Source organism: Glycine max, chromosome 15 (genome assembly GCF_000004515.6).
Source record: "Glycine max cultivar Williams 82 chromosome 15, Glycine_max_v4.0, whole genome shotgun sequence".
Taxonomy (NCBI): Eukaryota; Viridiplantae; Streptophyta; class Magnoliopsida; order Fabales; family Fabaceae; genus Glycine; species Glycine max.
In genome coordinates, this window is record NC_038251.2 from 16,357,676 (window position 1) to 16,371,848 (window position 14,173).

The 14,173-nt window shown below is 37.7% G+C and overlaps 1 protein-coding gene across 1 annotated transcript; it reads left to right on the forward strand.

Moving 5' to 3' along the window:
• Positions 1–9,023: 9,023 nt before the first annotated feature.
• Positions 9,024–12,093, forward strand: LOC121173508 (zinc finger CCCH domain-containing protein 48). The gene is made up of 7 exons (XM_041009479.1): positions 9,024–10,068; positions 10,378–10,563; positions 10,664–10,765; positions 10,863–11,012; positions 11,137–11,316; positions 11,451–11,548; positions 11,653–12,093. Exons 1-7 carry the CDS (start codon positions 9,664–9,666, stop codon positions 11,795–11,797), a joined length of 1,266 nt encoding a protein of 421 aa, XP_040865413.1. The 5' UTR covers positions 9,024–9,663; the 3' UTR covers positions 11,798–12,093.
• Positions 12,094–14,173: the final 2,080 nt, after the last annotated feature.

Genomic DNA, 14,173 nt, shown 5'->3' on the forward strand with positions numbered 1-14,173 from the left:
CAAAAGTAAAGAGGAAATAAAAAGTACACAACGAAAATTAAAGAGTGTAGGGAAGAAGAAGACAAAAACAAGATTTATACTAGTTTGACAACAACCCGTGCCTACATCCAGTCCCCAAGCAACCACCGATTCTTGAGATTTCCAATAACCTTGTAAAATCCTTTACAAACAAAGATCTACAAGGGATGTACCCTCCCTTGTTCTCTTTGAACAACCAAGTGGATGTACGCTCCACTTGAACTGATCCACAAGAGATGTACCCTCTCTTGTTCTCAGTATCACAACCCAAGTAGATGTACGCTCTACTTGTACCACAAAGGATGTACGTTCCAATGTGTTAAGACAAAGAATTCTTAGGCGGTTAGCCCCTTGAATCTTTATAAGGGGAAACAAAAGATATCTCAGGCGGTTAGTCCTTTGAAATCTTTTGTTTAAAGGGAAAGGGAAGAATCAAAAGAATTCTCAAGTGGTTAGTCCTTTGAATCTTTTGTCAAGAGGGAGAAGGGAGAATCAAAAGAATTCTCTGGCGGTTAGTCCTTTGAATCTTTTGGCAAGAGGGAGAAGGAAGAAAAGATAGCACACTTTTGTTTTCTACAGAATTTCCACTTGCAGAAAAAAACAAAGTTTTGAAACAAAGTTTAGAAAGCTTTTTGGCAAAGAAAAAGCAATGGGCAATGGTTAGAGAAAGATTGTGAAAAAGAATTGTTTGGAAGAATATCATACATATGTTAAACATGTGCCAAAGTCATGCTTTTAAAGACTCTTCTTGTCTGGTCAAAGAAACCATTGGAAGAGTTGTGACTTTAGAGAAAACCATGTTAAGAATTATAACTCTTAACTTTTTCTTCAAAACTGTTCACCGGTAATCGATTACCACAAATGTGTAATCAATTACACAATGTGTTTTATGAAAAGTTGTGACTCTTCACAATTGGATTTGAATTCCAATGTTCAGATTCACTTGGAATTGATTACTAATATAGTGTGATCGATTACTCTATTTGAAAATCATTTTGGAATGTTATAAATCATTTGAAAATTTTTGAAAACCAATCTGGTTTATGGTAATCGATTACTGATAACTGGTAATCATTTGCTAGAGAGTAATCACTCTGGTAACTTAGAAAATTTGAGCAAATTCTTTTGTAAAACAAAACTGTGCTATTTGGTTTTTGAAAAAATCTTTTAATACTTATCCTATATGAAGTCTTGACTTGTTGCTTCTTGATTTCTTCTCTTGAATCTTGAATCTTGGATTGGATTCTTGATGCTTGATCTTGAAGTCTTGAATCAATCACTTGGGCTTTTGGCATCATCAAAATTGCTTGGTTCATCATCATGAAACTTGCTTCTATAGTTAATGGTTCAATGCCTTAACGTTTCTCTTCTTTCACCCTAAGAGATCGTTAATGGTCCAACGCCTTAACATTTCTCTGCTTTAAAAAAAAATCAAAAGATCGTTTAATGGTCCAACGCCTTAAAACAACTTTTGTTCGGTTTAAATTGATCTTGTGGAAAAAGATCAAAACAATTTAACCAATGTTTAGTTTTGAAAGAATTACGTAGGTCTGATTTTATCATTGCAATTAAGGAATACGTAGGAGCGACGGAAACACCCTTGTCGACCACAAAAGGAAAAAAAATACAAAAAGGCCCATAAAATGCTAAAAAAACCTAAAAAAAGGGAAAAATACATAAATTTTGAAGTCATGTCTTGCACACTTGATTAGAGGTTGTCATCCCTTGTGATGGACGAGTGAGGTGCTAATACCTTCCCCATGCATAAAAATAAATCCCAAACCTTTCACACTTAAAGTTCGTAGACCACACGTTCTGGTTTTTCCGACGTTTTCCTCGAATAAATGTTGGTGGCGACTTCGCGCGTCTTCCTCCCTTGGAAGACGCACCCGTGAGCCCTGCGTTGCCCTTCCGTCGAAGGGTAGGTTGCGACAGTTAGCGACTCCACTGCGGACTATTTTTAGAGAGTTAGGCATATTAATCTTTTGTGCAAAAGTTGTGTTTTCCCTTTCATGGGTTTCCCTTTTGCTTTATGTTCTTGTATAAACTTTTTCGATGTTGTAAGCGTGTTTTAATGTATGCATGAGATAAATATGTATTCATTTGATGCACACAACACCAATACCTTTTTGCACACACGGTGAGTTGAAAAGGGGCCTTATACCCGGGTCCATGGAAACATAAGGAGTGGAAGTGAATCTATGGTCATGCTGGGTCTCCGACTTGCTTGATAACAATGAACCCTCATCTAGAGTTTTTCTCTTTGATAACATATTGTTGTTGGTAGTCCCTACTGCCGCAATATGTTTTTCGAAGGGGATGATACCTCTAGAAACCATCAAGAGAGATATGACCACCTAAAAGCCTTTTAGTTCCTCCCGTTTAGGTCCCTAAAAAAGGGACATGAAGCGAACACGCTGCGTGCCTTTTAAACATTGCCATGCATATAACCTAAATGTCATGTACGTCTTTGCTGTATGATTATATGTGGATATTGCCATACTGTGTACATCCCCGTGTTGTGCTTTTGCGCGTCTACATCATGTCGTCACACATGCGTTGTATGTTGGTCTCGTCTTTTGTCACGGGAAGCCGAAAGGTCCATATCACCTTCTTAATTGCACACATAGGGCACTGCGTCCCCAAATGTGAAAGTAAGAAGAGATGATTTTCCGGGCTCTCGTGTCCATAAATGCATTCATATCATGCATCGCATAAACTGTTCGAACGAGTAGCCTCAGAATAATTAAGAAGGAGGGGTTGAATTAATTATTAATGTGTCTTGACTAATTAAAAATTTATCCTTCTTAATGTTACTAGATTCAATTAGGCTTTACTACTAACTTATGGGAAAGTAAAGAACAGAAACAATAACTTAGACAAAAGTAAAGCGGAAATAAAAAGTACACAGCGGAAGGATAAAGAGTGTAGGGAAGAAGAAACCAAACACAAGATTTATACTGGTTCGGCAACAACCCGTGCCTACGTCCAGTCCCCAAGCAACCATCGGTTCTTGAGATTTCCAATAACCTTCTAAAATCCTTTACAAGCAAAGATCCACAAGGGATGTACCCTCCCTTGTTCTCTTTGAACAACAAAGTGGATGTACACTCCACTTGAACTGATGCACAAGAGATGTACCCTCTCTTGTTCTTAGTATCACAACCCAAGTAAATGTATGCTCTACTTGTACCACGAAGGATGTACACTCCAATGTGTTAAGACAAAGAATTCTTAGGCGGTGAAAAGTAGCACACTTTTGTTTTCGACAGAATTTCCACTAGCAGAAAAAACAAAGTTTAGAAAGCTTTTTGGCAAAGAAAAAGCAATGGGCAATGGTTACAGATAGATTGTGAAAAATAATTGTTTGGAAGAATATCATACATATGTTAAATGTGTGCTAAAGTCATGCTTTTATAGACTCTTCATGTCTGGTCAAAGAAACCATTGGAAGAGTTGTGACGTTAGAGAAAACCATGTTAAGGGTTATAACTCTTAACTTTTTCTTCAAAACTGTTCACTGGTAATCGATTACCACAAAGGTGTAATCGATTACACAATGTATTTTATGAAAAATTGTGACTCTTCACAATTGGATTTGAATTTCAACGTTCATATTCACTTGGAATCGATTACTAATATAGTGTAATCGATTACACTATTTGAAAATCATTTTGGAACGTTGTAAACCATTTGAAAATATTTTGAAAACCAAACTGGTCACTGGTAATCGATTACTGCCAACTGGTAATCGATTACCAGAGTGTAATCACTCTGGTATTTTAGAAAATTTGAGAAAATTCTTTTGTAAAACAAAACCGTGCTATTTGATTTTTGAAAAAACATATTTTAATACTTATCCTATATGAAGTCTTGACTTGTTGCTTCTTGATTTCTTCTCTTGAATCTTGGATTGGATTCTTGATGCTTGATCTTGAAGTCTTGAATCAATCATTTGGGCTTTTGGCGTCATCAAAATTGTTTGGTTCATCATCATGAAGCTTGCTTCTACATAAGCATCTCTTCATGGCATCGTAATGGACGTATCGTTCCTGCATTTGTCTCTTATCATTTCATGCATTGCATGTTGCATAAGTCATTTAGTCACCGTGCATCTGCATCTAACATGTTTTTTGTACACCTTCTATTTTCATGTTCGCTCATGCATGATCCTTGCATTTTCCTCTGCAAAACAAAGAAAGTCACAATAAAGCTCAAACAATGCATCATTCGCACACATCCGTGCTTTTCATTGGTTGCATTGCTCATTGCATTCTTTCCAAGAAAACCAAACTTTAATCATTGTTATCATAAGGGAAGAACGCACTTTATGATACCCTTACTAAACGCATGCTAGAGCTGGAGTAATGGCTGAAGTAGACGAGGTGCAAGAGGGATGAAGGCCGACATGGAGGCCATGAAAGAAGAGATGGCCACAATGATGGAGGCCATGATGAGCATGAAGAAGATAATGGAGGTCAATGCGACTGCAGTTGCCGCTATTAGCGCTGTTTCTGGGGTGGACCCGACTCTCCTATCTGGCCTCAACCAAATAAATCATCTAACCGCGGATACGGGAGACCCCCATTTTCTACAAGCCTAGAACAAGCAGGTTTTCCCCCTATTTTGTGACCGCAAGTTTTATCAGTTTCTGGGCTGCATGCCCTCACCTTTAGAGGGATACACGCCCTCGCCTTCAGAGGACTGCATGTCCTCGCCTTCATAGGCTTGCACGTCCTCGTCTTCAGAGGATTGTACATCCTCGCCTTTAGATGACTACACGTCCTCGCCTTCAGAGGGCTACACGTCCTCGCCTTCAGAGGGCTGCACATCCTCCCCTTCAGAGGGCTACACGTCATTGCCTTCAGAGGGTTGCATGCCCTCGCCTTCAAAGGGCTACACACCTTTGCCTTCAGAGGACTACACGTCCTCACCTTCAGAGGAGTACACGTCCTCCCCTTCAGAGGGCTACAGGTCCTCGCCTTCAAAGGACTACAGGTCCCTTGCCTTTAGAGGACTACATGTCCTCACCTTCAGAGGACTACACGTCCTCACCTTTAGAGGACTACATGTCCTCGCCTTCAGAGGACTACACATCCTCACCTTCAGAGGACTACACGTCCTCCCCTTCAGAGGGCTACATGCCCTCACCTTCAGAGGACTACAACTTTTCGCCTTCAAAGGGCTATAGGTCCTCGCCTTCAGAGGACTACACGTCCTCGCCTTCATAGGGCTACACGCCATCGCCTTCAGGGCGCTACACGTCCTCACCTTTAGAGGACTACAACTCTTCGCCTTCAAAGGGCTACAGGTCCTCGCCTTCAGAGGACTACACGTCCTCGCCTTCATAGGGCTGCACGCCCTCGCCTTCAGGGGGCTACACGTCCTCACCTTCAGAGGACTACATGTCCTCGCCTTCATAGGGCTACACGCCCTCATCTTCAGGGGGCTACACATCCTCACCTTCAGAGGACTACACACCCTCGCCTTCAGAGGACTACACCTCTTCACCTTCAAAGGGCTACACGCCCTCGCCTTCAGAGGACTACACGTCCTCGCCTTCATAGGGCTACACGCCCTCGCCTTCAGGGGGCTACACGCCCTCGCCTTCAGGGGGCTACACGTCCTCACCTTCAGAGGACTACACACCCTCACCTTCAGAGGACTACACGTCCTCGCCTTCAGAGGACTACACGTCCTCGCCTTTAGAGGACTGCACGTCCTCGCTTTTAGAGGGCTCCACATCTGCGCCTTCAGAGAACTCAAGGTCCTCTGCCCTTAATGCTTAATCGAGGGTTGCGCTCTCGGGTGAGGGGCTAGTTGTTTACTTTTATCAGTTCCTGGGCCACCCCCTGATATTGGAGGGTGACCAACTGTGCACGCACAACCAGAGGAGGAGACTATCGCACAACTACTATGCATACCGGGGCAAGATTTCACCCAGCCGCTGCAAGGAGACGAGTGTGGATCGTGTGCATCAAAATATGGATGATGTTGCTACTTAGCAACCTTCTTACCAGCGACCACCACTCCGATCTCCCCCTACCGAAGTGTCAGCTGGTTTATTGATCAATCTTTGTTCTTTTCATTGACAAAATTACCCAGTGAAGGTGTTCCTTTTGAGGGCACCATTGTTGATGACTGGAAGTTTGATTATTCTAGTCATGATGCTCGGTGTATGGTCTGCAATGACCAGGCTGATATGACCGGCAAATTACTTGTTGGGTCATTAACCTTTGATTGCTGCATCATGCACTATATTATTGTTCGTATTTTACTTTTCCGTTCTTCTAACCTTGCTCAAGCCTTCGAGGAGGATTTGATTCTTATGTGGGCTTTTCTTACCAGTCGTCAGATCGACTGGGCTCACTTGATTCGGTACCGGATGCATAAGGCATTACGGGCCAATGCACCTCTCCCTTATCCTCACCTCGTCACCCTTTTTCTTCATCATTTCAAAATTCCTTTGGAAGATGAACCATTTGTTCAAGTAAAAAGGTCTTTTGCTATTGGTGTTGGTGCGATTATCTTGTTTGGTTACCGTAAGGATGATGATGGTCAGTGGGTTCGAAAACAAGACTTACCTCAGCCAATCCCTGACGAACGTACTCTTTCTCCTCCACCGCAAAGGGTTGATTCCTCTTCACTTCTGAACGATGTTCTCTCTGAACTCCACAGTCTTCGAGCTTTTGTGGGTGACCGATTTGATGCTATGGATACTCCCCTGGATGCCATGGATGCTCACTTCGATGGGATGGATACGAGGATTACTCGACTTGAGGACGATATGAGCTTCATTAGGCGTTGCTTCGATCCACCAGCCAACCCTTAGTTATCTCTACTATCTTAAGTAGTTATTTATTTCAGTTGTGTATTTTGGCTTTTTGTTGCTTTAGTTATGGTTCTCTTGGACTTTTACCATTGTGTTGGATATTTCTAGACTTTGTGTTTGGTTATTTCTAGACTTTGAATTGGTTAATTAAGACTTATGTGGATTATTCTCTGGATTGATTTAGTTTATGAATGACTTGTGCTTTGTTTAGATATTTACTTAGTTTTTTTCATTAACCATTTTTGGCTTTTTGATGTTGCCAAAGGGGGAGAGAACAAGGGTAAGATTTATAAACTTAGGCATAAATTCCAAAAGTTAGGGGGAGTAAGGGTTGTGTGAACGCATTATCAATCGTATGTAGTTTATCTTGATTTCAGGATATTGTCATCATAAAAAAGGAGGAGATTGTATAAGCAAATATATCATGAAGTTTTGATGATGCCAAAGAAACGCGCTTCTTATGGTTGATCCAAGACAAGACTCCAAGAAATCCAATATAAATGTTGAAGTTAGTCCTTAAGAGTCTTAGAAAGCTTTCACTAATTGATGATGCAAAGATTTGGCCAAAGGATGCTTGTTTGAAATTTTAAAATATGGTATTTACTCTCTGGTAATCGATTACCAGAGGATGTAATCGATTATCAGTGGCCAAAACGCTTTCTGAAATGTTTTTAAATATTTTTGAAAGCATGTAATCGATTACACAATTCTTTTAATCAATTACCAGCAGTTGAAACTGTTTATAACAGCTATTAAAAATTTGAATTCAAATTTTAAAGCCTGTAATCGATTACACAATGCTTGTAATCGATTACTAGGAGGAATTTTCGAAAATAACTCTCAAGAGTCACATCTGTTCAAGAGTTTTTTTAATAGCTTTCAAAAGCCTATAAATGGGTGACTTGGGACACGAATTTCCTTAGAGTTTTTCTACACAAAGAGTCTCATCCTCTCAAAAACAAAATTGTCTTATCCTCTAAAACATTCCTTGGCCAAAACACTTGCAAATTCAATAAGGAATCATTGAGTGATCTTCATTATATCATCTTTCTCTTAAAAGAGATAATTCTTCTTCTTCCTTTTCTTATTCACGAGAATTGATTAAGAGACCGAGGGTCTCTTGTTGTAAGGTTATCTGAACACAAAGGAAGAGTTGTCCTTGTGTAGTTCAGACATTGTAAAAAGAATTGACACAAGGCGTGGCCGAACCAGTATAAACTAACTGAGTTTGCACTTTCTCTTCCCTTAAACTTCTTTTATTTATTGTTTTTTATCTTTTGCATAAAATAAGTTTAATTTAAATTGTCTTGTTAAGTAATTCATAATAAGGGTACATTGAGAATTTTAAAATGGAGAGTTAAAATTTTAATTAGGGAAATAGTTTTTGATATCTTAATTCAATCTCACTTCTTAAGATATCTGAGGTCACTTGTCTAACAGACAAATATTTCCGGCATACTCTGACAAAAAAATCCCATTTGATATTAGTCAAAAAATAATCTTGGTTGATGTCAATTTTAAAACATCACCGATTGTGGTCAGACAAAACAACCATAGTTAAAATTATAAATATTTTCTATTTTTAAATTATTAAAAATTGAAAAATATTTTTTAATTAATATTTTAAAATTAGATTGTGTTTGTTTTCTATAAAGTTTAATATTAAAATTTTATCTATTTAAAATATAAAATTGAAATTTTGCATATGGAGAAAATTAAATTGCGTTATCAAAACAAAGAATTTAAAATTGAAGAAGTATGAATTGATTTATCTAAACAAAGCATTTAAAAAATAAAAGAAATTAAAATCAAAACAAATTAAATTCTAGACATTCCAAATTCCCTAGAATTTTAAATTTTTTAATCCAAACAAAAGGTAACTTCACACACTAGAAATAATTTTATAAATTGAAACTCAAAACAAATATTTTCATAAGTAAATTCAAACTATCTTCAAAATATTAAATTTCAGAAATAATTATTTTTTTTGAAAGAAAATAACTGTCTTTTTTTAAGCCTTAATTTATCCTTATATGACTGCAAATGTCTTTTTATAAAACTAAAATAAAAAAAATCCTATATCTCATCTTATTGTTGCGTGCTTTACAAGCTAACAGAGAAACTATAAATAAGCACACAACATTCGCAACATACACCAACGTTTTATTAAGAAAATAGAAGCCTTATTTTGCTCTCAGTTCTTTCTCTCAACAATCGTTCCAACAAATCAAGAGAGTTGAATTCTGAAGCTTTTGCTACGTTTCTACCACTCAGGTTTGTTTCTCCGAACGCGAAAATCTAATACTTCTTTTAGGGTTTGTGATGGATGATCTGCGAGAATCTATGTTCTATCCGACTTCATTTATCTCAGTGAAGTTTTCTGCGCTTCCACGATGCAAATATAGGGTTTCGCGTTTAGGGTTCCTTTCAATTTATTTATTATCGGGGTTTTCATAAGGATCGGCGATACCATAATTTGGGGTTTTGGGAGAGTCTCTATTGACGTTGCTGATCAGGGTTAAATTATTGGTCTTTGATCCAAGTCTTCAATGGATTTTGATATTGATGTTGTTGATCTTCCTCGATCAACATAGTTTTGTTTCTGTTCATCACTTGCTTTACGATTGTTATTTTGGGAATGGAAAATTTGGGAGCCAAAAGGTTTTGGGTTTTGGATGAAGAATTAAGTCTATGGCTGGGATTTAATCATTGAGTTAATGACTGAAAGCATGAGCCATGGAGAATTTTATTGATAGGATGCAGTACCTGATCTGGGATGTCATTACAATGCCATGTTTGTTTTTTAGAATATCATGGATACAAAGTTTGCACGAAGGACTGAGCGCATTGGTAGAACAACATGCTCTTATTGGAGAGCTGGAAAATGTAACAGAAATCCATGCAGATTTGTGCACATAGAGACACCATCTCCACCTGCTGCTTGTGGTTATGGGAATACTGCATATAGCTACGGAAAAAAGCCCCATTCCTCCTCTGAGAATACCCCGAAATATGGTTCAAAGAAAGCATTGCTTAGAGATAATGGAGATAGAGGAGATGCAACAAGGGTTGCTAAGGCTTTCAAGAAATCATCACCAAGGATATGTAAATACTGGATCAACAACAATTGTGTACATGGTGAACAATGCCTGTATCTGCATTCATGGTTTCGTGGTGATGGGTTTTCCACAGTAACGAAACTTCAAGAACATAAGAAGGTACTTGACTCTTGAACCTCCATTTAGTATTTAACACACCAAAATTATATTTAAAGTTCTTTCATAGTTCATTTTTAGCATAATGATTAAATCAAAATTGATATCTGACTTAATAATTGACTAATGGTTTAACAATTATTGATTACAGTCATAGAGTTTTATAATGTAACTATATGCTAGAATAACGGAATAAGTGTTTTTTGAAAAAGCATTCTCTTCCCTAGTTTCCTAGGAAATGCTAGAATTTGTGAGCCTCCGCATCATGTTAATATTTTTTTGTAGTAGTTAAATTAAAGCTTTTGACAACAGGTTATCACTGGCATCGCAATTCCTGTTGGATCCGACAAACTTTATTCTGGCAGCACTGATGGGACAGTTAGGATATGGGACTGCCATACTGGTCAATGTGCTAAAGTCATCAATCTTGGTGCTGAGGTTACCTCTTTGATCAGTGAGGGGTCATGGATTTTTGTTGGTCTGCAAAATGCTGTCAAGGTAAGCTCTTATCTGTCATTGTTTTGTTTTGATGTATGATAATGTCTAATCATAGGAGTAGTACATGCAAACTGATTATGTGGCTGTGGTTGTTGTGAAGGCTTGGAATATCCAGACCATGTCAGAGTTTACTCTTGATGGACCCAAAGGCCGAGTCCGTGCCATGACTGTTGGCAACAATACACTCTTTGCTGGTGCAGAGGTAACTAACCATGTTATTAATATTGTCCAATGATATTCCCCTAACCGAATTCTTTTTTTCTGCGGTGAGTTAAAATTTGATTTATTTAAAATTTCAGGATGGTGTCATTTTTGCTTGGAGAGGAAGCTCTAAAGCCGATTCTCCTTTTGAACTGGTTGCGTCACTCACTGGGCACACTAAAGCAGTGGTTTGTCTGGCGGTTGGATGCAAGATGCTGTACTCCGGGTCCATGGACCAAAGCATAAAGGTATGTCTGTTGTTGAGGATTCTATTTTTCTTTATTAACATGAGAATTTTTTCTGAGAAAAGGATATGTAATTTTCTTTGAACTGTCCTATAACGACCGGATGTTGTTATTTTGTCTTCTTCAGGTCTGGGACATGGATACATTACAGTGTACAATGACACTAAATGATCATACTGACGCAGTCACATCCCTTATCTGTTGGGATCAATATCTGTTGTCAAGTTCATCTGACCGCACAATTAAAGTCTGGGCTTGCATTGAAGCAGGATCTTTGGAAGTGATATATACACACACCGAAGAAAATGTAAGCGTTGACTTAATCTTATGTGTTGAAATATCATTTGGTTTTATTTTCATGTGTAAGAAGTCAAGCTGATATTTCTTATAATGCTGACGAGTTGGTCAATCTCCTAAGTTGATGATTTTTTTATATTACAGGGTGTTGTTTCACTTTTTGGGATGCCTGATGCAGAGGGAAAGCCAATATTATTTTCCTCGTGCAGAGACAATTCAGTTCACATGTATGAATTGCCATCGTAAGTAAATCTAAATTATTCACGTTTCTTTTTGTTACTGTACCTCCGTCATGGTAATATTTCTTATTTTTTTGTTGCATCCTCTGATGATGTTTTTTCAACAGATTTTCAGAGAGGGGACGTTTGTTTGCCAAGAAAGATGTGGCATTGATTGAGTTAGGTCCTGGTGGCCTCTTCTTCACTGGAGATGAGAGTGGTTTGCTGATGGTGTGGAAATGGTTGGAGGTACCCAAGGTGGCATCCTCTTGACATGTTTCCTTTCAACATTGGAGTTGTATTATCCCATCTATTTCCTCTTGAAGCAGATGGTGATAAGGATGAATTTATTTGTCTGAGCAGTAAATTCACTGTAAAAACAATTGTATAGAAATTGACAATTTTGTAGAAATACCAATTTCATTCTTTTATATTCTTCCCAGCAGATGTAATCTTGTCCTGCTTTGATAAATATATTACTATTGTAAGTAACATGGTTTGTAATGAAGTCTGTTTTCAAATTCTTTCCATCATTATCAAAGAATACATATTTGGAATCCAAATATAAGTTCGACCCAAAATATAGTTTTTCTTACTTGTTAAAAATTGTTATTGTAATTCAATTATTTTGGCATTACTGTTATTGTAATTCAAATATAGTTTTATTTCCCTTATTTAATCAGACATTTAAATATTTGAACATTTTGTGATATTTTTCAGTGTACTTGGTGCGCTATTTTGATCCCGTTTTAAATTTAGACTCCCCAAGCACTATAATTATAGAATTTAAGAAATAAATATATTAGAAATGAAATTATAAGCAACTTTCATGGAAGAAAATAACATGAATTATAAATTCAGTAGTGTGTTTGGATGGAGCAATTCAACAGGAGAATTCATTTTTTCAAGGAATTTTAAAGGATTCATGATAAAATGTCTTGTTTGGATAGAATATTTGAAAGGACATTTAATTTTTGGTATTTTTATGAATCAATTTGATTGACTAAAACAGTGAGATTTTAAATTCTCTAAAAAATTATAGAATTTGAAATTCTTTTTTCGGAGATGCTCACTCTAACTCACGACGTTCTTGCTCACGACTGATTCTCGCTCAACACTCGCAACTACGGGTGACCAAATTTTTTACGGTCGACATCAACATAAGTTGTTTTTCACTGACGTTGTCCGAAGATTTTTCTGTCAGAATTTTTTTGTATCATGTCAACCTAAGCTATTTTTTGCCGATATTGACTAAGATTTTTTTTAGATGATGTTGGTTAGGGTTATTTTCTCGCTGACGTCATTCATGGGAATTTTTTGCTAACGTCGGCCAAGGATTTTTTTGGCCATTGTCATCCAAGTTTTTTCAGTTGATGTCGAAAAATGGTGTTTTGCCCGATGTTGACTAGATTTTTTCTACTGACATCGATCATGGCTAGCTTTTCAGCCAACGTTAACTAGGTTTTCCAGTCAACATTAGCCAAAGCTATTTTTTAGCCAATATCGGGCATGATTATTTTTCAGCCGATGTTAGCTAAGGTGTTGTCATACACTAATTTCGTCTGGGGACCATTGTTTGTCAGCATGCGACATCTGTTTGACCACTTCAAAATGTTTAATACCCATTGTCATGGGATCCGTAAAGTTTCAGGACCTTTCAAAAAGAAAATAGCCAAAAACACAAAAGTGGGAGTGAATTTATCAAACATGGGGGTGCACTCAGGAAACTTCATCCAGAACATTCTAGAAGGGGGGTGAACTTATAAATTATGGGGTGCGTTCAGAAATCTTTCTCAAGAAGCCTTTGGGCGGCAACCACCTCCATTTATTTAAACAATGGCGTCTGGGGCATTTGGGGCTTCCGTAATGCTTGCGTAAAATTTCCGAAAATCTTGGGTTAACATATTTCACTTAATATTGGTGAAAGGGAAGAGAAAAAAGAGGAAAATCAAGTCCAAAATGCTTCCGTAAGGCTTCCATAACTTTTCTGTAAAGTACGAAAAGGGGGGTGAACTTAGTAATTGAGTGCGCTCAGAAATCTTCCTCAAGAAGCTTCTGGGCGGCAAGCACCTCCCCATTTCTCCTATAAATAGGGGGAGGAGGCTGAGTTTCAAGGGTCCCTGACCCCTATGCTATGCATTTCAGCTGTTTTTGGTGAAAAAAAATGTGTTTTCATGAAGAAAATCCAAGCCGAGGTGCTTCCGTAACAGTTCCGAGACATTTTCGTGAACAAATCCGTGAAGATTTTCCATCGTTCTTCACCGTTCTTCGTTCGTTCTTCGGTCTTCAATCGGTAAGTGTTCGAATCTGAGACTTTCAATTCATTTCTTATTTTGTTTGCTTTCATCTTATCTCGTTCACTTTCGATTTTCTTTTCTTCCGTTTTTAACGAGCTTTAACCGATCGTTTAAGTCGTTATCTCGCCTAATAAAATGAATTTCAACCGATCATTTGTGTTGTAATCTCGTTTAATCACTGTTAAAATAAAATCCAACCGATCGTTCATGTTTTAACCTCGGTTAAATAAAAAAATGCAAAATAATCAAAATATCTTGAAAAAAATAATAATAAAATAATCAAAATATCTTTGAATAAAGTAATCAAAAAAATCAATCGGACATTTTTCTTTGGAAGTTTCCTTGAATGAAT